A 27,500-nucleotide genomic window follows, 5' to 3' on the forward strand; every position below is an offset into this window, starting at 1 on the left:
GTGGCTGTGAGTGATGAATCACCTCCAAAATATAGTGATTCCATGTACTAAAAAATTAAGTATTCTACACTAGATAACTTAGGAATATTAAATAATGGACATTTCAAAGCACTATTTCAACCCCATTGGAATGTTTTACCCTAAAATTAAATAGCATATTAAACCAATATAACTCAGATCACTATTAGGTGTCTTACAAATCAGGCATCTTATGACAGGGAGCACACTGACAATGCTCTGATAGTCCCAGCACCTTACATACATGCTTCTGCCAGTGCACTTCAACACATCCCTGAATTGCACAAACACAGGTTCTTACACTTTATAAGCCAAATTTGTTTTTTATCAAATGGAGATTCTTCAAATATGTCCTAACACAGTCACGATGACAGCATATACATCTACTGCATATACATTACACGCAATATTACATGTATATTACAGTAATTGGAAAAGAGGGGATCATCACCAGGGACAGTGCTTATGGAACAACATGTGGCATTTCCACAGATACTGGGTAACTAAATATAAAATCATACTGATCATGAGTATATACACGCAAACAAACTAAAATTCTTTCAGAAATTCTAAGCAAAGATTGATAAAGATACACATGAAAACTGTTTTTTCCCCGTACCATTTTTTCCACAGTAAATCAGAACACAAGTCTATTACTAATATGCACATCAATTCTCCAGCTACTTAACTGCTAACAGAACGAAACCCAGAAAGCAGTGTTTTAAGGGAACTCACACTTTCCCTTTCCTTTTCCCGCATTCTAAGGAACTTCCCTATGTGGTAACAGTAAGGAAGTTTTTATGGCCTAAGACCTCAATACAGAATGAGACATAGATTATGTATCCACACAGAATTTTATGATCAGAGTAGGAATGGAGTCAGAAGTCAAATGTCACAACAGCTCATTTTCCTTTTATTGTTCCCATTGCCTCAAAGCTGGCAACTACTGAGGTGTCAGAGTGACCTGTATATACCCCTCAGTCCTCAGGCTCCCAGAGCTACCTGGAGAAGGCAGAGTGCTGACATGTGAGAGTCTGCAGTGTGTGCCACACCTGACACAGCTTTCTACAATCAGTTGTCTCTAAAACGCTGTCCCACACTGCAGCCTGGGAAAGAGTGTTGTAACACATAAGTAGTAATCTGATCTCTCAGGCAAAGTTATCTGATGCAGAAATTAAACTATTTTAAATGGGATTTGAGGTACAATTACTGCCCTACTGGGCAGCACTTAACCTACACAAATGCAAGTGACAATAACAATCCTGTTTTAGTATTAAATTACTGTTCAGATTTCTAGTGACACCCAAAAGCCATAAATGGATTCATAAAAGAATATGGCTTCTATTAATCTTATTAAGCATAATTTGTAGATCCTCCCATATATTTATGTTGAATGATTTTTTATAACAATGTATACAAAATTGCACAAATATAGAAATCCACTACCTAGTTCAATGTCACTGGATAAGAAATTTACATGACTATACAAAGAATAGCATACTGAAAAAGCAGCAGATGCATGCTCATTTCTGACAAAAACAGGGAGAAAAGAGAAGTCTCACCTATGGTTTCCAACATCTTCTTCAAGGTTCAGTATACTCTACAATGATGCCAAACACCAAATAAAAGGAGACTCTGTGAAGAACGGAAATAAAATGGAGTCATTATGTTTTAATAAAATCCAAAGTCTGAAAAGTGCTTGGTGCTTTTAAAATTCTTTTTATTAAAATGGAAAGAAAAGCAAAGAAATGATTTTAAAATGTTCCCAATCACTACAATAGTAACAGGTAATGTTCAGACGTCGGAAGGGAAAGGCTGGAAGGTGATAGGGAGGTGACTGGAAGAGTTGTCCAGTGCAATTACAGCACGCTGGGCAGCGTCAGAGCGCACTGTCTTCACTAGTCTCCTAATCCTCACTGTCCACTCACCTACCAGAGGAAACAGACCAAAGATAAGTCCCTTGTCTCAGGTGACATCACCAGTAAGTAGGAGGTGGAGATCTCAGCACACACCATCTGGCTCCAGAGAGCACACTTCAAATGTTACAAAATGCTGCTCCTCAACAGAGAAAATTTTATCTCACAAACTTTTTCTCCTTTTCAATGTTAAAATTGCCATGTAAGCACTGGCAATTTCTCTCCTACTTTGTTCTTTGTTGCTGTGATTATACACTGACCATAACTTACTAGGGAAGAACAGGGTTTATTAGGTTTACACATCCCCAACATGATCCATCACTGAAGGACTGTGCAGATCATAACCTAAAGCAGGACTTGGGCACAGCAAGTAGGATACATGGAAGAATCATGCTTACTGTCTTGCTCTTAAGACCCACTCAACTTGCTTTTTTATACAACCCAAGACCATCTGCCCAGGGGTAGCACAGTCCACAGTGGGCTAGAACCTCGCACATCAATTATTAATGAAGAAAAGGCCCCAGAGACATACATACAAGCCAATCCACTGGAAGCATTTTCTCAATTGAGGCTTCCACTTCCTAGATGACTCTTGGTTATGTAAAGTTGATTAAAAGCACAACAACTAATAACTAACCAGCACACCTATAAAGATTACACCAATGGAAAAAAAAAACTATATTCAGTCTAAATAAAGTCTAAAATTAGGTAGACTGGTATAGACATTCAATACAACCAACTGCCCATATAATCTGATCCAGTTGGTTCTATGTATTTTTAGAACCCATCAGAAGTCCTGTCAAAGAAAGATAACATTCATCTTATGTGATGTTCATATATTTAAAACAAATAAATTTTAAAATGCAATAATTATAAAAACTCCTCAAGATAAAGTACACCTGTGTGTATTAGTGTTAAAAATGTAGCTGTTGCATTTCAGACTAAATTCCCCAACAGAGAGAGACCCACAGAAGTAATGGCTACCCACTAGCAACCATCTATAAGTTCTATTTGTGGTCATAGCACCATCAGATTCTATATAAATAAATCTAATGTCTATTTTAATAATCAAACAGTCTGAAGTATAGGGCACATTAATCATCACTCAGTGGGTTTCGAATTGGCAAGACACGTCTTGAAGACAGGATCCTCATTGTGTCTGAAATAATGTTTCTCCAGTGCCTGACAATGCTCTCCTTCAGGGTCCTACAGAGTGTTCTACCATCTTCCAGACAACGAACGAGCAAGATCATCACAAAGTCACAGAGCCCTTAAGTGGGGGAAGCTGGACTTGAAATGTCCTCTGACTCTATCATACTGCCCCTACTTATATACACAGGGCTCCCTATGCAGCCCAGGCTGACCTTAACCTCATTATGTAGTCCTCAAGCTCTTAATCCAATTCCCTCAGCCTACCAAGATATGAAATATGAATCATTGAAATCATCTTCTATAACCTATTTTCTATATTGCCTAAAAAATAAAATTATATGGTAGAGGTATTGATTTTAAAAGAAAATATGCAAGATGCTGTGTTAAGTTGCAACTACCTCTATAAAATAAGAGGATATAAAATGCATTGTAGGTCAAGATTAATAGATATATACTTTTAAGAACCATAAAACTGCATATTTATAAAAAAATGTATTTCCAGGGATTTTACAGCAATGCTCACCGTGAACTATGGTCAGGCCAGAGGGGAGAAGGAAGCGTGGAGTGCTGCATTCTTCTTTAGACTTGCACCTTAACTGAGCACATCCAGACTGAACAAATATAAACATAATACCTACTCAAATTTGAGCTACAGGAAAAATGACTAATTTCTTAGTATATATCTCCTGTAATACTTCAGTGATATTTATACTAAAATCTAATTAGGAATATATCTAAAATTCAAATTTAATTGATCATTTTATCCTATTATCTCTGTATCTGCTTAGGAAGAGCAAAACTAAAATATCATTTATACTCTTAGGCCTGTATACTTTCTGTTAATGTTTATGATAATGATAATTCTCTGACCCTTCATAACTCTCTGAAGACTTTCCCTGTGACCATTTCATTGCCCAGCAATGCATTGAAAACACTATTTTTTTTTTTTTTTTGGCAAGGAATGAGATAAACTGAGTATTTGGTTTTATTGAGGAGCAAGCACTAACTGGCCATCTTGCTCTCTGGCAAGCCGTTCTGGAAGTATGCAGGCGCACAACTACAAAGCACAGAATCAGCGCTTCACATAGCAAATCATTCTGAGTACGCAGATCTCACAGCAACTAGTAAACAAAACAACAAAACAAATGCTTTGCTCTAGCACTTTAGTTTGCTTTCTATTTGCTGTGAAAATACCATGACCAAACATAATCTGGAGAGAAAGGGTTTACTTCATTTTGTAGGTCATAGTCCGTCATGAAGGAAAGTCTGGGCAGAACTGAAACTGAGGCCATGGAGGGATGCTGCCAGCTGGTTTTCTCTTCACAGCTCACTCAGCTGGCTCTTACACAGTCCAGGACCACCTGCCCATGAATGGCCTCACCCACAGTAGGCTGGGCCCTCTCACAGGGATCATCAAGCAAACAAACAAGCAGGCTTGCTACAGACCAGTCTGACAAAGGCATTTTACATCTGAGGTCCTTCTTCCCATATTGTCCCTAGTTTGTATCAAATTGATGGCCCCGAAACAAAAGCCATCTCACCAGCACAGATAGAAATAATTCGGAGGAGGAGCTGCAGGAAATGTTCACACTTCCATAGTTATTATACTCAATTCTTACTAAAGCATAAGCAAATATAAAATAGTAAAAGCTCATTGCTCTGGTTTTGTGGCCCATCAAGGTAGCTCTGCACCTGTCACTACATAGAAATTTGGCTTCTGTCCCCTTCACAGCTGCCCCAGCACTTCCTGAAGCTAGCAGACAAAAGCCAGGATATAATCTCCATTCATTTATAATTCCTACTTTGGGATAGCACTACTAAACTGTTATCTCCAGAGCAGGGACACAGCGTGGCATCTACCTGCACCATGGCTGTCTGGTAGGTGCAAGCAGACTTTGACTAGCATCTCCTCCTTTGAACGGTCCCCCTCATTTTCTAGGCCCTGATCAAAATGTTCCTGAAGGTAAGTTTTATTTTGATGTTCACAGTTATAAATCTTTCTGGATTCCTATAATAAGTGCAGAATTTATTAATTCTAAAACTTACTCCAAAGTCAAAGACATGTAACTTCATAAAATAGTTCACATACTAATCAATATTATCTCCTATTGATAAACTTGTGCTACCTTTGTAGGGCTGTGAGTTTACCTTATCTCTCAAAAATGAGAATACCAACTTCAAGATGAGAGGAAAGTTTTGGTTTTTACTAATTCAGCCACAGTGTGCTCACATGACTGGTATGTTGTCAAGTGGCAGAAACAGAGAAATGAGGACAGTATAATGGAAGACACAGTAATAAGCAACAACAAAAAGAAAACTACAGAAATGTAAAGGGGTGATCCCAAGGCCACAATGAGCTGATGGTGAGTGCTCCCTGTGGTGCTCCCTAAGGAAAGGCAGTATACATGGCACCTTCTGCATATAGACCTTTCTTACCTCTGTCAGACATGATAAGGCTGGGGATAAGGAAACTCCAAAAGACTAAGGAACCAGAATAGAAAAGTTTGAAGTCTATTTAAAGTTTATTTTGTTCAAGTATGTGATATGATCAGACTTTAGTTCAGGTAGATAAATTCTGAAATGGTATAAAAGATGTGTAAAATGCAAGTGAAACTGGAAATGAGATCGTGGAAGAGGAATGCTCAAAATACGGAAGAAAGTAAAAATAAATGAGAGTGAAAAAGAGATCAAGAATCAGTAACAAGCATACCTAGCACACAAGTGAAAGCAAGTACAGCACTCCTCCGTGTGTTACCACAGACACGATCCACAGTACATAGCTCGTCCTACCTGAAGGAATAAACATAAAAGGAGGTCCTGTCTGTGTGTAAATAGTGGATTAGTCATCTATCATTTACATCTCGGCAGATACTTGCTACTGCTACTGTGTCTGATGTATAGTGTATAGCTAGAAACAAGCCTATGATAATTTGTATTATTAGGCAAGTTCCTAGGAGATAACCAAAGTCACTAAAACAAAGACCAGTCATTAAAACAGAGAACATAACCCAAGGGGCTAGGTCAGTGGCACCCCACTCTGGAAATAATGATGTGCTCTGGTCAAAAGTGATGGCTGAATAGTTCCAGTCCCTTTGGGTATTGCTAGGGACCGAACTGAAATCCCCCTATTGGCTGATTTTGGAGCCAGGGCAATTCAGGTTTGATCTGGTCAGAACAGTTAAGTCTAATATGGTAACACTGGTGGCCTTGATAAAAAGCAATCTCTCTAAATGTATGGAGAAGGACTATATTAGGAAACAGCCCGAAGGTGATTATCAACAATCCAAGACAAGCCCTCACCAGAATGTGTATACCCTGCTAGTCTCTGAACTTTCCAAAATCCAGAACAAGCTCACAAGCTAACAAGCAGAAACCATTGCTTTAACTGAGAAGCCACATGCTCTAAAGAAGTTTGTGCCAGGTGGCAGTGGCTCACACCTTTAATCCCAGCTCTCAGGAAGCAGAGGTGGGCAGATCTCTGAGTTTGAGACCAGCCTGGCTTACCAAGTGAGTTCCAGGACAGCCAGGGCTATACAGAGAAACCCTGTCTCAAAAAAAAGAAAAAGAAAGAAAGAAAGAAAGAAAGAAAGAAAGAAAGAAAGAAAGAAAGAAAGAAAGAAAGAAAGAAAGAAAGAAAGAAAGAAGGAAGGAAGGAAGGAAGGAAGGAAGGAAGGAAGGAAGGAAGGAAGGAAGGAAGGAAGGAAGGAAGGAAGGAAGGAAGGAAGGAAATTTAAATAACAATGGTATTAAGAATTTGCAGATGAGTAGGTGGCCCCATCCCCCAACAGGGGACCTTGTCTAACCTCTGGATATAGTCTCTTCCGATTCTTCCTCCCCTTTGTTGGGCATTTCAGCTAATCACAGCCCTGTTGGGTCCTGGGAGCCTCTTACTTTCCTGGTATCTGGGACTTGCTGGTGGCTAACCTGTTTCCCATCCCCCATTGCTATACACCTCTGTTCAAATTCCTGACCCTCTGTATATCACCCCCTCTCCTCCCAAGTCCCTCCCACCCTCTCCCTCCCATGAGTATTTTGTTCCCCCTTCTAAGAACTGGAGCATCCACACTTTGGTCTTCCTTCTTCTTGAGCATCATGTGGTCTGTGAATTGTATCTAGGTATTCTGAGCTTCTGGGCTAATATCCACTCATCAGTGAGTGCATACCATGTATGTTCTTTGTGACTGAGTTACTTCACTAAGGATGATATTTTCTAGTTCCATCCATTTACCTAAGAATTTCATGAAGTCATTGTTTTTAATAGCTGCGTAGTACTCCATTGTGTAAATGTACCACATTTTCTGTATCCATTCCTATTTTGAAGGCTATCTGGGATCTTTCCAGCTTCTGGCTATTGTAAATAAGGCTGCTATGAACATAGTGGAGCATGTGTCCCTGTTATATGTTGGAGCATCTTCTGGGTATATGCCCAGGAGTGGTATAGCTGAGTCCTCAGGTAGTACTATGTCCAAGGGCTCCTGTCTAAAGGAAATACAGGGACAAAATGTAGAGCAGAGACTGAAGGAAAGGTCATCTAGGGATTTCCCCACCTGGGGATCCATCCCATATACAGACACCAAACCCAAACACTATTGCAGATGCCAAGAAGTGCTTGCTGACAGGAGCCTGTTATAGCTATCTCTTGAGAGGCTTTGCCAGAGCTTGACAAATACAGAGGTAGATGCTTGCAACCAACCATTGGACTTAGCACAGTGTCCCCAATAGAGGAGTTAGAGAAAGGACTGAAGGAGCTGACCCTTTGCAACCCCATAGGAAGAACAATAATATCAACCAACCAGACTCCCCAGAGCTCCCAGGGACTAAACCACCAACCAAAGAGAACACATGGAGGGACCCATGGCTCCAGCTACATATGTAGCAGAGGATGGCCCTGACTGACATCAAGGATAGGCCCTTGGTCCTATGAAGGCTTCATTCCTAAGTGTAGGGGAATGCCAGGGCAGTGAGATGATAGTGTATGGGTGGGAGGGTGGGTGGGAGGGGGAGCACCCTCATGGAAGCAGGGAGAGGGGCATGGGAGAGGGGGATCCAGAGGAGAAACCAGGAAAGGGGATAATATTTTAAATACGAATACATAAAATATCCAATAAAAAGACTAAAAAAATAACAATGGTATTATTTCTTTTCATTTCTTAGGATTCCTTCTGTTATTCATATCCTTGGTTTTAAAACTTCCCCTATTTTTAGAGGGGCAAAGATCCTGTGGAGATGACAAATACATGGAAAAATTAAAGTTTAAGCATTTTATTAGTTATGGATATATCTGTACAACAAATACATTCAACCTAACACACATTCATTAACTTTGTTTTAATTTTCAAAACAAAAATGTCTGTGTTTCCTTTACATTACAGAAACCCTGAAACACAAAATACTGTTTTTATAGACTTGTATCTACTTCCTGATTACACATTTAAATTATAATTTGTAATTTTTTCAGTTAAATTCTTTTATTCTCTTCCTGTAATCTATTCTGATGTCAATTCTAGTTGGAAAAAACTTCAAGACACATGCAGCTGAGAGACATATGCTCAGTGGGTTGGTTGGTCCACATAAACCAGTGGATTCTAAGTCTGTGGCTTAGAGCTGTTGCTATCCTTCAACTATCAAGCTGGTAGAACCTTTTGAAAGAGTACTATATAAATCAAATCTGCTTTTGTTATTCTATTATTTTATGCCTTCCCTTCTCCACATTCATCAGGTGGTTGTTGTTGTGAAGTAGCCAAAATAAACATTAAAATTTGGTTCTGATACCTTGTCTTTAGCACTTGTCTCTTGTTTTTCACCCACATGACTAGATGACAGGACCCATCTCCAGAGTCAACTCCCCTCAGCATATTGACTCAGGAAATGGTGCTTCTAATGGAGATTTACTCTCTACTGTTCTCTTACTCCCTAGTGAAAGTCAAAGGAATTTGGACTGTTGGGCAGTTTGCCCCTGTTAAGTACCACATTTTCAGTGTTAAAGGCCAAGATACCAGATGCCACACATTTCTTGGACAGAACTAGGCAGAGGGATTCCTCCAAGGGTGCCTCTGACAAATTAACACATCAATATGAGGAGATTCCAGATCTGGCCAGGAACCCACAAACAACTTACTTCTGGCACTGTTTTCTTGGGAGACCTCAAACCCACAGAAGGATAAACTCTGTAGCACAGAATCCTCAGGTGTAATTCCTATACTGGAAATTAGCTCTCTAGAGAATTACTTCTGGCGCTTGCTGTGTGTCCTTTTGCCTGCCTGGAACAAGGCAATTCCCCCAAGAGCCTGAGCACATTGTGTCCTTGGTGCTTATAAAACGCATGGAGACTCAGCATCCCATGGACACAGAACCATAGCTAGCAGTCGTCTGCAAGGGTTCACAGCTGCAGGAGGAGGGGCTGGTACTGGAGATGTCTGTCACTCCTTGGCTGCCTACTCAGTCACAGGATTTCCTTTGAGTTGGTGAGATGGGAGAGCCAATCCTGAGGCAGAACAATATGTGGCTTTGTCAACTCTGACAGAGACATTCCTCAGTGGAGTTCTAACAGGTAGAGAAGAGAGACAAACTTCACTGAAAAACACTACGGAATTAGGACAGGGGAGAGGCAAGGGTCTCGCTAACGACCTCAAGTTTATATGACTTCCAATATCATTTTCTGTGGTTCTTTCTAGCTCTTGAGTTAAATCTGTTCCGAACACTGTCCATTATTTTCCCAAGTGTTTCTCCAGTTCTTGAATCTTTCCTACAGAAATCATCAAGGGTGTCCTCTATCCTATCGCCTACGTAGTTACCCCGATCTATAAAACACTGCACGTAATTAAATATTTTTATCCTTCCTCATCAATCAGCGCTTCTAAATTCAGTTTGTGGCTTCCATGATTTCCCTTTGCTGAATCTGGATAGGAGTAAAGAGAAAGTTTGCAAGTTAACTCAAGAAAAACAGGCTCATATTTCTGATCAGAAGTTGTCTGGCAAGAAAACAACACATCAGAGCTATGGTTAATGTGGCCATTTTCTCTCCGGTGCTATGCTTGTGGAGACTAACGGCTTGGGAGCCCTGGGTGAGTTCCAGGTCTGTTCAGAGAAAAGCAGGGACTGTGAAGGAGCTGTGCAGTTTCGAGTGAGCTAACCCTCACTTTCTAAGGCCATTCTTCACAGAGGTTTCCAAGGAGCACTTCAAAACCCTTAAATCCAGCGGGTGTAGCAACGCTTTCTTTCACAACTTTAATGATGAATTATTTTAAAATAGTAAAATCTCTAAATTTTATCTCAAAGCCTGGTAACACCAGATTTTATAGACAGAGCAGCACAACCCTGGAGATTTTACCGGTATCCATCATTACATTCCTCTAGATAATAAAATGCACATATGAAGACTTTACATAATAAAACAGCAAAACTCATTTAAAATTAATTTGACTACAGATGAATTTTCAAATGGAAAATTGGAAATAAGGAGGAAAGATCATATTCATTGGTCATATTCTGCATAATTTTTCTGATTGAGAAAAAGTAATCCTGTTCCTCAGATACAATCTACCATCAAATACTCCCTTAAACCTATTACCAATGAAATATCTAAAATGAAGGTAGAGCTGTAATCTACAAATGAAAGCAGCAATCCATCTATTTGAAGCTTTTAAAATATGCTTTTCACTAACAGCAGCTAATACGATTGCATCTTGCAGGGCGTGACATGGTGCTGCAGACCATTGGTCCCAGTGCTTGGGAGGCAGAGGCAGGTAGAACTCTGGGTTTGAAGCCAGCTTAGTCTACATGGAGAGCTCCAGGTTAGCCAGGGCCTGCCACAGAGAAACCTGCCTTGAAAAACACACAAATGTATTTGTGTCTAAGTATTACTTGCAACAGAATTGTGCCTAAGTACTACTTGCCATTACATCCACTGTAATAATGACTCTTCCTGAAAACAAAACAGTATGAACATGCTTTTTACTGTATACAACTGAATGATCTGTGAAATACGTATCATATGTCCCTGTTCCCTTGAGCTGATGATATGCAGTCTTTACAGATGCCATTAGAGCCTCCTGTTTTCAGGTAAGACAGAGGGTCAGGAAGTCAGTGTTTTTCCCATGCTGACAGCCTATAAACCACAGAGCCAACATGTATATAGATCCAACTTAGGAAGCCACAGACCAAAGGCAAGGAAGTCCCCAGCACCAAGTTCCACTTCTGGCTTCTAACAGTAATGATATAGGACAAGCAACAGTTATATGCTTTTAGATTAAACAGCTCAGGTAGCTGGGCTTTCCAAGTTTCAAAATTGCTTTTTTAGATAATTCTCTTGAATAAACACTTCAATTTCTTAATTATGTGATCCTAGGTGGAGTATTGTCCTCTTTGAGTTGACCTAACCACTTGGTAAAGTCAACTATAGCTAATTTGCAAATGCCTACAAGCAAGAGCCATACAAAACTACTTTGATTACTAAATTGTATTCGATGTGATACCTGTATGTTAATGTCTGTATTTTTGTATTTCCAACAGCTATCACAATAAGTCCATAATTTAATCAGTTACTCACTTCTGGAGTAAGAACAGCAAACTACCCCATTATTATTGATGTGGCAAAGCACAAGATTTTTATGACACCTTTCCCATTTACTGAAAATTCTTTTTTGTTCTAGTATGGTGTGTGTGTGTGTCTATGTCTGTGTATCTGTGTGTGTGTGTGTCTTCACATGTGTGTAAGAGTGCATATGTGCCTATGTGTTGAGGCCTGAAGTTGACATTAGCCATCATTCCTCACAGATCTCTGCTTTATTTATATATATATATATATATATATATATACATACATATATATACATATATATTACATTTATATATGTATAAAATGATGCAAGATCTCTACCTGAGCCCAGAGTTCATGGACCCCCAATTAGTCTAGCCAGTCAGTTCTGCCTCTGGCTCCCTGCTGTCAGACTAAGGAGACCTCCAATCTTGCCTGGATCATTTGCACAGGTTCTGAGGCTGCAAACTCCTCATTCTTGCATGAAGTACTTTATCCGCGGAGTCATCTCCTCAGCTAGGAATGCTTTTTATACTCCCTACAGTCCTAAAATGTCATCCGCTGCCCCATGGGGGTTGAAAAGAGTAGAACTTAACCTGACAAATTTCAAATTACAAAATTCAGTTTAGTCCTAACACTAACACATAAAGTGTTATTAACCAGAGAGATTAATGGATCTAGCTTAGCTCTGAATTTTCCGCAAGACACAGAAAAGCAACGGTAGGTGGGAGGAAGAGCCTGTGATAAGGTAAGTAAGCTGGAGAACACAGAAGGCACACGGAGCAGAGCGTGCAGCTTGACTGTCAGAAGAAAATAAGTCAGCACCTAAAACTGTTACAGAGGTGTCAGATATTTTTATTACAATATTTATCATATAAAATAAACTGATGTTATTGGTTGTTTTAGAAAATCAAACACAAAATAAAATTATCCATATTAACCTAGAAATGTAGACATTGACACAAACTAACAAGGCCAAAACTGACAACTGTATTATTTCAGCAAGTATTAACTAAACACTGAAACCTTCCTAGATACGAGGATCGGGAGAATTAGCAACAAGCCAAGCCCAGAGTCCAGGCGTTCCACTCTCCTTCAAACGACTCCATTACTTCATCTCACCCTCCCCTCCTCCTCTTTTTTTTTGCAATTTAACACAGAGAATCTAACTTTCTTTTCCTATTGTTTTGACAAGATACTCTAAAAGACAACTCAAGAGAGAAAGGTTTCTTTCAGTTCACATCTCAAGGGTCCATCTCATCCTGGCAAAACAGCCAAAGCAAAAGGAGTGTGAAGCAGGTGACTACGGTATGATTGCTAGAAATTTACAAAGCAAAGAGCCAATCAACGCCTCTGCCCAGACTCAGAAAGCAAAGAACATCAACGCCTGTGCTCAGTTCACTCTTTTTTTTTTCCTACAGTGAGGGATCAAAACCCAAGAAATGGTGACACCTGCTTTTCAGATGGGTCTTCCCACCACAGTTTAACCTAACCAAGAAAATACTCCACAGGTGTACTGAAAAGCTTGTCTCCTGAGCATCTACATCTTATCAAGATGTCAGCATCAGGAGTCTTCACACAGGCTTTGCACATGCTAGCAAAGCACGCTAGCCACACTCCTCACGGACAGATAACATAAGACACCAGGATTGTTCAGTGCCATCAAGCATGAAGCTTTGCTTCTAACAGCTTTTCCTAACAGAATAATTCTTAAACATCACAGTACATTTGTAAATTCTCATGTTTCCGACCTTTAAGCCTCTCTGAAGCCTCTTGCTTTCCCGTGTGTACATTTTGCATCTCCTTTTTCTTCACAAACAATTTAGGGACCAGTATTTACATATTTTCACATCTAATTTCAATCTTTTTAATTAAAGATGAATATCCAAACTGTATAGAAATCTTCATTTCCCTGGCCTGGCGACCAAAAGCACTAGAGTGGCAGAGAAGAAGGACACAAGCCTACCGTCTGAGCCCGAAGAATGGATGGCCCAGCAGCACCATACTGTGTTGTGCTAGTACCCAACATTATCATCTGGAATCAATAGGAATCTGAACGTGAGACACCTCAACCCCTCCCTGGAGGATGAACAGGGAAAAGAAGGGATGCAAAAGAAGGAACAGAATTTCTTGCTAAGGAAAGGATACTTGCTAAGGCAAGAAATCATGAAGAATATAAAAGATCACATGACAGCATGGTGACAGCTCTCAGTGAGGTAATAAGACCTGCCTGGAATTGCCCTGCAGGCAAAGCAGAGAACACCAGGCAGAAGGCTGCAAAATGAGAGAGTTTATAACTTATTTTATATTAAAAAAAAAACAATTTTGGCAATGGGGTAAATAATTTACCAGAGAAAAAAGTAACAGTGGTGCTACAACAACACACAACAGAAAAACAAAACAAAGCAAAAAACCACTGGGAATCCAGGATGGGAGTCGGGGAGGACTAGCAAAAATAAAACAGAAAGACAGACACCTTCATCACAACAGCTCAAAAGGACTCAGTCAAATCCAGGAGCAGAGGCTGGGGGGAGACAGGTAAATATCATCAACAGAGTGACTCTCAAAGCTGTTCCTCTGAGGCACTAGGTATACTGTGAGGTTGTTAGCTGAAGGAAGAGCAGCAAAGAAGAGGGGTTCACATCTTCCTAGACTGCTAGAAATGTCTTCCTAATAGACATACTGAATTTGAAATGGTCCTAGAAAATGTCAAATGATAGAAGATAAATTGCAGCAAAGCACAATTGGTCATCAGCTGCTTCTTATTTCTTTTGGAGATGTATCTACAGCAGACTAAACCTTCACAAAGGGGCTGAATAATGCACACAGCAAACGCTACACAAACATGCACTGAATGACACCTAGAGGAGACATTGCATGAATGTGTGCAAATAACCAATTATTCAAGTGGTAAAGAGCAATCATTGTTTTTGCAGAGGTCCTGGATTCAGTTCCCATGGCCTACATAGTGTTCTAAACCATGCATAGCCTCAGCTTCTGAACAGCCAACACCTTTTTCCTACCTCCAAGGGTACCAGAAACACATAGTGTGCACATATACACATGCAGTCAAAATACTGGTGCACATAAAAGGTTTTTTCCTTAAAGAAGGAAAATAACTTGGGGACATCACGTAGATAATCAGGGGTCTCTAAATCGATGGCTCAACATAAAGACCAATGAAGAAGGCAAAGGGAAAGAAGAGAATTGAGAACTGAGTTTAGAATGAAGCAGAGGGAGGGAGAGAGGAAGGGAAGGAGACAGAGACAGATAGAGACAGACAGACAGCCAAACAGACCTTGGAACACACAGCTCTAAATGGATGTCTCTGTCTGCTCCATCCCCCTCAGAGCTCAGGGGACCTGTGGAAGAGGAGGTATAAAGAGTGCATAGACCAGAGGGGATGGAAGACCCCAGGAGAAAAGGGCCTCTGCACATACACAACAGCTCCCAGTTTAGCTCTTTTATGACACTCCTGAGTGAGTCTCTGATTCTTGTGCCTTCTCTTGGGGCTCTTTTCTTTGCCTTTTCCAACTTTAATATTATGGCTTTTGCTTTATCTTATATTTTATTTTGTTATGTTGCACTGTTATCTCTTAGAAGCCTGTTCTTTCCTAATGAGAGTCCGAAAGGGTGTGGACCCAAAAAAGAAGGGAGGTGAGGAGAAACCTGGAGAAATTGAGAGAGGGAAAACTATAATCAGGATTTAGTATATGAGAAAATAATCTGTTTTTAATAAAAAGAAGTGGAGAACTGAGGTTAAAATCCAAAAGAAACAGATATTTGAAAAAATAATACTAGATGTAAGCATTATCCTAGTGGTAAAACTCCATTAATCTCTTTATGCTGGAGCATGCTGAACAGACCGATTCATAAAAAATTTATTGCTATCAAACACTAGGTGGAGTTTGATAGCAATAAATGATAGCAATAAACTCACAGCTCAGATGCAAGATTTAAAGTGCTATGTTTACCAACAAGGTAGCCAGAAGCCAGGTGATTGCTAACAAACACTAGTTAGTACTGTTAACACAGTATTTACAATCAATTAAGCCAGGTCTGGTGACACAAATCACAAATCGCCATTACTCGGGATGATCAGAAGTTCAAGGCCAACCTAAGCAATTTATATAACCTTTCTCAATGTGAAGTGGGGGTGGGGCACTTGGAGGTGGTTCATAAGAGGGAGTTCGCTGTTCAACTGCCATATGTATGTATGTGTATATATGTATATGTGTATATATACATATATCAAATATGATTCATTTGATAGAACTTTGGTTCTTGCATTAATTTTAAAAAATACTAATAGGAGATAATCTTGATAATTAATAGTAAGGGAAATCAAAGTACTCTAATTAAAGTCAGTTATCTAAAGGGTAAATTTAACAATACTACCAGAATAAGCAATATTCCCATAAGCTCCAAGATGGAGTAAAGCTCACATACTATGAAATGCTATCTAAGAGAGAAAAGATCTAAGAGAGAAAATCTGCCATGATCTTGGTCACTAAACCAAAGCAAATTTACTTTTGGATCTTCTTAATTACATAAGCACACCCAGGAAGAAGGTCAAATACCACTGGAAGCATTTTCCATGACCTGTACTAACAGTCAGTACTAAACACTTGCTAGACAGAACCTATACTCCTCTGAGAGCAGAGATGATCTGCCTAAATCCTACACTAATAAGCTCAGTCCTGCATAGCCAAGACTGCTAGGATCAAATTCAGCAAAGGGAGGTGATGTGTATCTTGCTGGCAAGGTTCCAAGTAGTTCAGATAAGGAAAAACTTATTTAAAAATAAAAGGTAATATGACCCTGAACATGAACTTTAGGTATGTCAAGATGAATTAGCATCAATTCAGTGCCCTAATTACTGATTTGCTAACATGATAAACTACAGTATTTAGCTGCCAAATGCAGTTCTCTAGGAATCTTGGGGTTTACCTTGACAAGTGATCTTTTTCTCTCAGAAAAAAATTTTTTCTTTTGCTTTTTCAATAAGCATGCCTTTTTACTTAAATAACTCATCTACCACTTCACTATACTCATTTGCTGTGTTTTACTAACACTAAAGAAACCACATCTGATATTACAATACTATTTGCAGTGTTTTCTGTTACACTTTCAATAAGGGGACTGTCAGAAAGTAGAAACAAACACGCAAAGACTAAATTTGACCCACAGGCAGGTGGCCTAGGCCTGTGTTCCAAGCATTTATAAGGCTGAGGAAGGATAACCCCAGCCTGGCACTGATATCTTTTCTCGAAAGACCAAAGACAAAACAACCCAAGAAAGGATCGACGGTACAGCCAGGGGAATACTTTGTCCAGGCACAATGAAGCCACGTCTTTTGACAGCATCTTCCTCACAGCTCAGATGCATGATTTAAATAAAGTGCTATGTTTACCAACATGGTACCCAGGAGCCAGCATATCTATTTAGCTTCTGAAATATAGCAAATTCTAAATGATGATATTCTGTGTATAAAATATAGCAATGACTGTGGAGACTTTTTGGGGAAAAAAAAGGAAGACAAATACTTCATCTGTAGTTGATATTTTATTGCGTAATTAAATAATATTTTTTGTACTAAAGACAATATGCTGTTAAAATAAATTTCATCTACTTTTGCATTTCTCTTTAGTGTGGCTCCTCAGACTTTTTAAACGATGCTTTTTGGATGGCTCTGGGTAAGAGCACTTGTGGCTCTTGCACAGCACTAGGTTTCTCTTCCCAGCATCTGTATCAGTTGGCTCGCAACTGCCTGTCACTCCAGTTCCAGAAGATCAGATGACCACTTCTGGCCTCTTCATGAACACACAGGAACCTGCATCTGCATCTGCACACACACACACACACACACACACACACACACACACACACACACGCCTTTATAATTAATATGTCTCCTACCTTTCTGTTGGAAAGGCCTGATCTAGAACAAAATACATTTTCAGTTCATCCTGTCTCTACTTCTTGGTATATTCAATGGTCTTAATTGAAACACTTACAGAGTACCTATTACTAATCCAAACAGCAAATTATGCCTTTACTGGTGAAAGCCTTATATATTCCTCTTGCATGTTTTTATATGGAATTACAGATAACCCTAACAAAATGATTTTAAAAAAATAAAATATACACACACATGAAAAGAATTTTGGCAGGGAGTCTGGAAATAAAACACAAAATTCACTATACCATGAATATATATATATTAAGAGTATATGCCATACCTAAACATAGTAAAAGCAATATACAGCAAACCGGTAGCCAGCATCAAACTAAATGGAGAGAAACTTGAAGCAATCCCACTGAAATCAGGGACCAGACAAGGCTGCCCCCTTTCTTCTTATCTTTTCAATATTGTACTTGAGGTACTAGCTCGGGCAATTCGACAACATAAGGAGGTCAAAGGGATACAACTTGGAAAGGAAGAAGTCAAACTATCATTATTTGCAGACGACATGATCGTCTACCTAAGTGACCCAAAGAACTCCACTAGAGAGCTCCTACAGCTGATAAACAACTTCAGCAAAGTGGCAGGTTATAAAATCAACTCAAGCAAATCAGTGGCCTTCCTATACTCAAAGGATAAGCAGGCTGAGAAAGAAATTAGGGAAATGACCCCCTTCACAATAGCCTCAAACAGTATAAAGTATCTTGGGGTGACTCTTACCAAACATGTGAAAGATTTGTATGACAAGAACTTCAAGACTCTGAAGAAGGAAATGGAAGAAGACCTCAAAAAATGGGAAAACCTCCCATGCTCTTGGATCGGTAGAATCAATATAGTTAAAATGGCCATTTTGCCTAAAGCACTATACAGATTCAATGCAATACCCATCAAAATCCCAACTCAATTCTTCACAGAGTTAGAAAGAGCAATTATCAAATTCATCTGGAAGAACAAAAAACCCAGGATAGCTAAAACTATTCTCAGCAACAAAAGAAAATCTGGGGGAATCAGTATCCCTGACCTCAAGCAATACTACAGAGCAATAGTGTTAAAAACTGCATGGTATTGGTACAGTGACAGACAGGAGGATCAATGGAACAGGATTGAAGATCCAGAAATGAACCCACACACCTATGGCCACTTGATCCTCGACAAAGAGGCTGAAAACATCCAATGGAAAAAAGATAGCCTTTTCAACAAATGGTGCTGGTTCAACTGGAGGTCAGCATGCAGAAGAATGCGAATTGATCCATCCTTGTCTCCTTGTACTAAGCTCAAATCCAAATGGATCAAGGACCTCCACATAAAGCCAGACACTCTGAAGCTAATAGAATAGAAACTGGGGAAGACCCTTGAGGACATCGGTACAGGGAGAAAGTTTCTGAACAGAACACCAATAGCGTATGCTCTAAGAGCAAGAATTGACAAATGGAACCTCATAAAATTACAAAGTTTCTGTAAGGCAAAGGACACCATCAAGAGGACAAATCGGCAACCAACAAATTGGGAAAAGATCTTCACCAATCCTACATCAGATAGAGGGCTAATATCCAATATATATAAAGAACTCAAGAAGTTAGACTCCAGAAAACCAAACAACCCTATTAAAAAATGGGGTACAGAGTTAAACAAAGAATTCTCACCTGAAGAACTTGGGATGGCGGAGAAGCATCTTAAAAAATGCTCAACTTCATTAGTTATTAGGGAAATGCAAATCAAAACAACCCTAAGATTTCATCTTACACCAGTCAGAATGGCTAAGATTAAAAATTCAGGAGACAGCAGGTGTTGGAGAGGGTGTGGAGAAAGAGGAACACTCCTCCACTGCTGGTGGGGTTGCAAATTGGTACAACCACTCTGGAAATCAGTCTGGCGGTTCCTCCGAAAACTGGGCACCTCACTTCCAGAAGATCCTGCTATACCACTCCTGGGCATATACCCAGAAGACTCCCCACCATGTAATAAGGATACATGTTCTACTATGTTCATAGCAGCCCTATTTGTAATTGCCAGATGCTGGAAAGAACCCAGGTATCCCTCAACAGAAGAGTGGATGCAAAAAATGTGGTATATCTACACAATGGAGTACTATTCAGCCATTAGAAACAATGAATTCATGAAATTCTTAGGCAAATGGATGGAGCTAGAGAATATCATACTAAGTGAGGTAACCCAGACTCAAAAGGTGAATCATGGTATGCACTCACTAATAAGTGGATATTAACCTAGAAAATTGGAATACCCAAAACATAATCCACACATCAAATGAGGTACAAGAAGAAAGGAGGAGTGGCCCCTGGTTCTGGAAAGACTCAGTGAAACAGTATTCAGCAAAACCAGAACGGGGAAGTGGGAGGGGGTGGGTGGGAGGACAGGGGAAGAGAAGGGGGCTTGCGGGACGTTCGGGGAGTGGGGGGGCTAGAAAAGGGGAAATCGTTGGAAATGTAAATAAATTATATCAAATAATAAAAAAAATGTTAATAAAAAAAAGAGTATATGCTGTGCTCAGAGGAAGGATTTCTTAAATTATTTATTCTTACTTATTCACCTGACATTATTAAAAGTTAAGGATCATAGATCCTTTCATTTTAAAATTCCCCAGTAGTATGTTTTGAAACAGCTAATAAAAAGACTGAAATTCTATGACAACCCAAAAGTAGCCTAACTTTAAGAAGATTGAAGATCCACTGCCAAATATAAAAGTCTGGTGCACATTAAAAATACAGGAATCAGAACCCACTATACTAAAATATGCTCCTTTGACATAAGGATTATTTTGATATGAAGGCAATGAGTATCAGAAGACACAGACATTTTCCTTGACTCTCCCTTTCTAACCCAAGTGGAGCAAAATTTCCTCTCTTTAAAGTAACATAAATGTAGTTATAATACATATATCCTTTATTATTACTAGTAAAGATGTTATTAGCCTTTCCTATGACAATGAAATCAAAACAATTCCTACTGTACACACCAGAAACACATGCACCCAACACACACACACATACACACACCACTTCAGTCTAACCACTCGAGGTATTCATTTCTAGGTAGCCCTCTTGCAAGTAAAATTAGAAGCATTGGTTTTATGTGTCTGACCTATTTGCCAGTAGATCTATCTTTTGTAGTTTTAATTTATGGTTCCCAATTGTAGAACCTAAAAGGTTCTATAGCAGAAGCTACTACTCATCCATAAATGTGAGAATATACTGTAACCGAACAGTGAAAGCATACAAAAATCCTACGCCATTAAAGTCTTCTTAATTGTATACCCATGGCCAGTGAACTAGAGAGCAATGAGCAGAACTGAGGTGTAACTCTAGGTTGAACTCTATACGTAGTGAACAGCTATAGCCTTCTGGATAATCAATCATTCAATTTAGTCAAGATCTGTGAGAGCCAGCTCATCTGCAGTGATAGAGAACACATTGCTGGTCCCTGAAGAAGGGGTGTGGGTAGGTAAAGGAGGCAGAAAAGAAATAAAAGGGCCATAAGGAAACTTTTTAGGGTAACAAAGACATCAAATAGCCCCATGCCTCCCTAAGAAAACAAGAATCTCCTAGGTTGAACAAATATTCACGCTAGAAAGCAGTAATTCAGCCCCAGATGACCTATTCTGCTGTCTCCAATCAGCTACAAGAAAGACTAAAACTGCTTGCTGACTTAGCCTGATCCAATCTATACTCAGCGACCTTCAAAATAAGCAGCAGTGCAGTGCTGTACATATGTACATGTATCTACACATGTATCAAAGCATGTGCATGTCCCTGTGTATGCTTGCCTATGTGAGTGAGGTGCATGAGCCTGTAGGATCCAGAGATACACCTCATGTGTTTTCCTTTACCACTCTCAGAATCTGAAAGAGTCTCTCACTGAATTTAAGAGTTGCTTTAGCTACTGGCCAATAATCTCCAAGGAGCCTCCTATTTCCACCCCCTCTATCCTTGATTGAAGGTATGGCCCTGCTAATGTCTTTTAAATGCATGATTGGGAATCACCACCTTTGATTCCCATGACTACAAGGCAATCACCTCATCAACTTAGTACTCCCAAGAAAACTGTGAACATTGTAGAGAAAGAGGAGGGGGCCCAGGAAACACTCTACTAAACTCTCACAGGTACACAATCTCTCTCTCTCTCTCTCTCTCTCTCTCTCTCTCTCTCTTTCACACACACACACACACACACACATACAAAACTAAGCTACCTTTTCCATGCATATCTATTACCCTTCAAAAGGAATTATGAAAGCTACAATATATATATATATATATATATATATATATATATATATATTTAAGGATATATATGTGTGTGTGTGTGTATATATATATATATATATATATCCTTACATGGTAATAGAAGAAACGATCTATTCACTATATAATCAGAACTACTAACGGTAAATATTCAACAGAACCTAATTGTTTTTCATTAAAATATGTGTGTATGTGTGTGTGTGTGTGTGTGTGTGTGTGGTGTATGTGTGTATTTGGATTACTGTGTGTGCTTTTCATCTTTCTTACAAATGTTTCCTTTCCCTCACGCATTTATTTACAATATCTTAGACTTTTGATAAAATGGTTTTATAAGAATATTAAATAAATAAAGATAAGAATTCCCTAAACCCATCAAGTCTAACTACCACAGGCAAAAAGACAAAAGACAGGAAGGAAAGAAAATGTCAGAATGTTAAATTCCATTTCCTCTGTTGTTTCATTGGTTTTTCTTCACCCAGATGGCCAGGACTGGAAGAAAGGCTTTTGCATGTCTCTAAATCCTCAAATGTAATTTCAACATCCAAAGGAGAGCTTCTGTCATCTGATTACACATGATTACCCTGCCTTTTAATCTTCTATTTTTTTTCTAAAAGGGGGGAAATTTTCAAAAGGGGAAAAGATTACGACAAAGATGAGGTCACAAAACACACATGGGACATAGTTTCTAAATCAATGAATTGAATTGTACTAGGTGTAGTAGTGTGCTCCTACACAATCCCAGGACCACAGAGGTGGAGGCAGAGGAATCAGGAGTTCAAGGGCAACCTCAGTTACATAGTGAATCAGAGGCCAGCTGAGGCTACATCAGACCCTGCCTCAAGAAGCAGAAAGATATTAATTAAACAAATTGTGCTGTTTTAATCAAATACAGAAATCAACATGTTTACATTAATATTTTCTTCTTTAATGAATCTGTTTTACTATTTTTAAGGCTTAGAAATACTTTAAGAAAATTATGCTTTTATAAAACACTAAAAAGAACTAATGTTCTATGTATCTTCAAAAAGGGGAAAGGCCCTAAATATACAGTACCCAGTGAACACTTACAGAAAGCAGTAGGCCTTGGGCCAGAGATAAAATAGCCTTTCCTCAAATAGCAGTCTCTCCTTCTTACCAAGCATCATATTACCTCAGTGATGCTTACACTACCCAGCAGCCTCCTCTCTGACCTCTCCCTTCCAACCTGGGCCAGCCTATTCTTCTGGTTCTAATCAGCTTACAGGCTGGGTTTCTCTAAGAACCTTTTTTATGGGATAAGGAATGCATCTTCTTCCTACAAACTCACGAGAAATCCAAATCCTTAGTACCTAAGCATATGACTATATTTAGAGAGTTTTCTTAAAGAAATAATTAAGCTTAAATGGGGTAGTAGGTAGCCTTAATCTAATGAGACAACACACAAAAAAGGAAAAAGCATGAAAAAATACAGAAAAGTTTCCATCTACAAGGCAAGGAGACAGAAACCAACCAACCAAATGCCATGCCTGTTGATTGCTGTCCCTGGGAGGCAAGGAAATCACTTCCTGTTATCACCAGCACATATATTATAGTTCTCCAGCTGTAAAGTCCGTTACACCAGCCCGGGAATGTGATGCTGTTTACAGCACCCACACACACACACACACACACACACACACACACACACACACACACACAGAGGCTATGGAAGCAAGCGATGGGTAGAGGCCACAAGAGTTTGGAAGTACCAGACAAGAGAGCCTGAATTGCCTTGAAGGGACTGCAGGTAAAAACCAGGACATTTGGAGGACTTTTCTGACATCACAGACAGAATGACAAACACTGGGAAAAACAAAAACTGTCTACACATCCATGCTTCCTACCACTTTCCCTTTATCACCCACACACTTTCCCCTTGACCTAGGCCTTCAATTCTACTCTAGAAAGATACAAACTGATAGCCCTTCTAGTTCCTGCCACCACCCACCTCCTTCCCAACCATTTCACCTACAGGTCTATGCTCTCTTTTATACTAACTTATGTAAACAGCAGCATCAACACAACTATTAATCACTTCATCATGTCCAGCAACCTAAGACCCTTCAGCTGCTTTTTTTTTTTTAAATGAATCTCAAGACCACATGCACTGTGGTCAGTGAAGACATCAAGCTTCCAGAAGACTGTTTTGTATTTATTTTGGATGCCTCCTTCGGACCCACCCTCAACCCCACCAGTGCCTAATCCAATGCAACAAGTCTCCAAAGCTCCCTGTTACTCTCTAATTCCTACCTACTAACCATCTTAGATATTGAGGACACCTGGTTAATTAGCACTGATTCCTCCCGCCCACTTTTCCTCCCATGGAGCCCCACTAAAATTATCTAAATAGAACAATTTTGCCATACTAGTTTCTCAAATTTCTATAAATATTGTTCAGTACACAAACCTTAAATTTAAAATAAAAAATACCTTTCTTATCAGCAAACTGATGCTTTAAACAATGTAACGATACCCAAGGAAATTCTACCTAAGGCCAAATGTCTATTTTTACAAACCCACTGAAGTGACAATCTAGGGATCCTGAATTCACTAAGAACTCATTTTTCTCCGGTAGATGGGGTGTTTATTCTACTGTATTTGGAGGCATATAGTACAGTATGTCAACTTTGCCTCAAAGTATTTGATGAAATTCAGAGTATGTTGACCATATTAAAAAATGTTAAAAAGCGGAGCCAACCTGCAGCTCAACTCAGTCGAGTCTATGAGGAAAGAACTGGGATGGAATCTGCAGAATAATCTCTCTCTAACTCAGGACAGTTACCATTCGAAGCAACTCAGTATTGCTCAGAAGCTTCTAGACCCTCTAGTCTTACCTCCAAAACATGTATCCAAGATTCCATTTGTAATCCATTTTGCCTACTTTTGTTAAATGTTGAAAGTGCCAACCAGCACTGAATCAATGCAAACTTCCATCTCTGAAATTATCTCTACCCCTAGGGACTCAGTAGATCATTTTCTGAGTGACAGGAATTTGTAGTACCCTAAAAAAATCTTAACTCCCTCACCAAACCACCATCAGGGTTCTGTGGTAAAAGAAGAGCACGGTAAAGGAAGAAAGAAACCCAGAAGAAACTAGAAGAATCCATAGAAGAAAGGAACGTGTGAAAGACACAGCACACACATGCAGATTATCAATATGTTGAAAAGATGTCCCATCAGTTTTTGCTTATTGTTTATTCACAAATAGGGTGAGGAAGATAAGTTAAAACAAATACAGCGCCTTCCAAAATAGCTTTCCTCCATCCAGGGACATATAATAGCTAGCCCAAGGTGCACTTATCTAAAACGTTATAAGTTCAAATCAAAGGTGTTCAAAGTTTAATTTTATTAGAGTTTTAAATGCAATTTCTAATCTGGATTCTATCAGCCTCTAAAATCATAATATACTAAGTTGTATAATTTGACCGTTATAAAATCTTTATCATCTCTGTACAAATTCTACATGCAAAAACCTCCCATACCCCTAGAACCAATCCCCACTCTGTTCCCAGATTACTCATTTATAAAGGGCATCTTAAATAAAGGTCTCTGGACACAAGAAGGTGACATGGACTGCACAGCTGTCCTACAGCACAGGATGCCTCAGTTCTCAGATCCTCCCCTCAGGACACTGAAACAACACACAGAGGAGCTTTCCCTCTGGCGGGTGAAGTCAGGGCCCTCTTATCTGATGCTAGAAGGAAATCCCAACCTCCATCCATAGGCCTGCATATCCTCGGCTTCCTCCCCCCCACCCCCGCCCGCACCGCAGCCCCCTAGCGCCCGCCCCGGCTGCCACCGCCCCCTCCTCCTCCTCCTCCTCCTCCCCGCGGCCGCCAATGACCCGGGAAGGAGCTGCCCAGTCCCCGAGCCCTGGAGAATAGCAGCCCTGAGCGCACCATCGCGCCCTACCAAGCAGGGCTCCGACACAAAGCGCCTCCCGCACGCTCCCCACCCCCATCAGGCCCTGGCCCTCCCGCACTCCCCGGGCCCGCGCTCAGCAACAGGCGCGCAGGCCGCGGGGAGAGCACGGCGGGGAGCGCGCAGCCAGGGAAACTTCCAGAGTCCCGGGGGCAGGGCTCGGGCGGGGCCGCTTACCGGCTCCGCGGCCTGGCGGGGACTCCCGGGGTGGGCAGAGCGCTCCTCTCCTCTCCTCTCCGCTGTAGTCCCAGCCCTAGGAGCTCGGTGTGGCGCGAACGCTCACGCGTGGCCGGAGAACCGGAGCCCGCGGGCGGCCAGCCTCGCTGCGCGCCGACCAGGCTCCCGGAGGCCGCGGGGCTGCGGGAAGCCGTGACGCCGGCGGGGCGCGCTGGCCAATCAGGGGCGCGGCCCAGCCGCCAGGATGGGAAGACCGGCGCCCGGGCCTCGGCCCGCGTGGGTGACGGACACCACGAAGGCGCCAGGGCGTGGGGCAGGCTCCTAAATATGACTTCCAAAGGAAATGCCTTTTTTAAAAGTATAGCATTTCACAAATATTGGCGCGGGAAATACACTCCAGTGTTGCTGATATTTTATCAAAAAATTGAATTGGGCTAAGATTGCAGTTTTTGTCTTTTATGCTCCTGGCCCCTGCAATGGTAGTCTCCAGTTGCAATTCTCCTAGTTTTTGGTGAGGACTGCCCTTTGCATTTGTGGCCTGTTGAGAAACAAGGTGGCCAAGGCAAGTCTCCCCCCCCCCCCCCCCAGAAGTTACTTAGCACATCAAGATGCATTCTTAGCCTAGTGAACCAATTAAAAGAAGCAGCAAACTCCTGGGGAGGTGCTCTGAGTTGTCTACTGCTGGGAAGTGGGGGTGACTTTCTGTTTTGTGCCTTTTACAATTGTCTTTCTGTTGACAACAGCTCTGGAGTCCCAAACTCCACCCCCAACCCCACACCCATTAAAGAAGATACAGGTCTTCTCTAAGTCTAATATTAGAGTCTGCAATTTAAAACGCTCAGAATTTAAAGTACTTACAAGAATTGCGTTGTCATTTTATTTTGTCTACTAAAAAGCAATTTGTGTTTCTCTAACATTTACTAAATATTAAAGGAGGAAGCACATAAAATGCACAAGAATGAAAGTGATAACTTTTAATGAATATTTTTGTTTGCTGATGTGAATTGATTATAGTGGACTCAATGTCTTGGGTGGAGACAACACAGTGTCCAAGCCTTCAATTCCCTTGGTCCACAAATACCAATCAGCATAGATTGGACATTGGGAAAAATGGGAACTCTGACTGGATGTCTTCAGAGTTTGTGGTTATGAATAAGTTCCAGCATTTTTGAAAGTGAAAAGGTTAAGGTAGTTAGTCTAAGGGGCAGTTCAACCCATCTTATCTTTCTCCCCAGAACATTTATGGGAAACTCTTCTGTCAGGCTTCCCATCTTACAACCAAAGACAAAGGAAACAGGGAGGGAGGTTCTATCCACAGTTCTGTTTCTACCCAGTGTTTTCTTGATCGCAGCCATGGAAGAGACCCTGACTTCTGGGCCAGTCACTGGTCTGACAGCTGTCTTGATAAGAGCACAAACCTTCTGTTACCTAAATCCATGGGATGTATCTCTCATCTCATAGTTTTTACTGACTGGTTTTGTGTATCAACTTGACATAGGCTGTAGTTATCACAGAGAAAGTAGCCTCTCTTGAGGAAA

General features: G+C 40.4%; 1 protein-coding gene across 6 annotated transcripts in view; it reads right to left on the minus strand.

Moving 5' to 3' along the window:
• Positions 1-26,149, minus strand: part of Mpdz (multiple PDZ domain crumbs cell polarity complex component) — a 152,442-nt gene extending 126,293 nt beyond the window's left edge. For all 6 annotated transcript variants that reach the window (XM_052176677.1, XM_052176679.1, XM_052176676.1 and 3 more), the window contains exons 1-2: positions 25,963-26,149; positions 1,581-1,653 (exon numbers count right to left, since the gene is read on the minus strand). In XM_052176677.1, the coding sequence (XP_052032637.1) occupies positions 1,581-1,596 (16 nt within the window). In that variant the 5' untranslated portion in view covers positions 1,597-1,653; positions 25,963-26,149. The remainder of the gene's footprint in view (positions 1-1,580; positions 1,654-25,962) is intronic.
• Between the last annotated feature and the right edge of the window lie 1,351 nt (positions 26,150-27,500).

Source organism: Apodemus sylvaticus, chromosome 3 (genome assembly GCF_947179515.1).
Source record: "Apodemus sylvaticus chromosome 3, mApoSyl1.1, whole genome shotgun sequence".
Taxonomy (NCBI): domain Eukaryota; kingdom Metazoa; phylum Chordata; class Mammalia; order Rodentia; family Muridae; genus Apodemus; species Apodemus sylvaticus.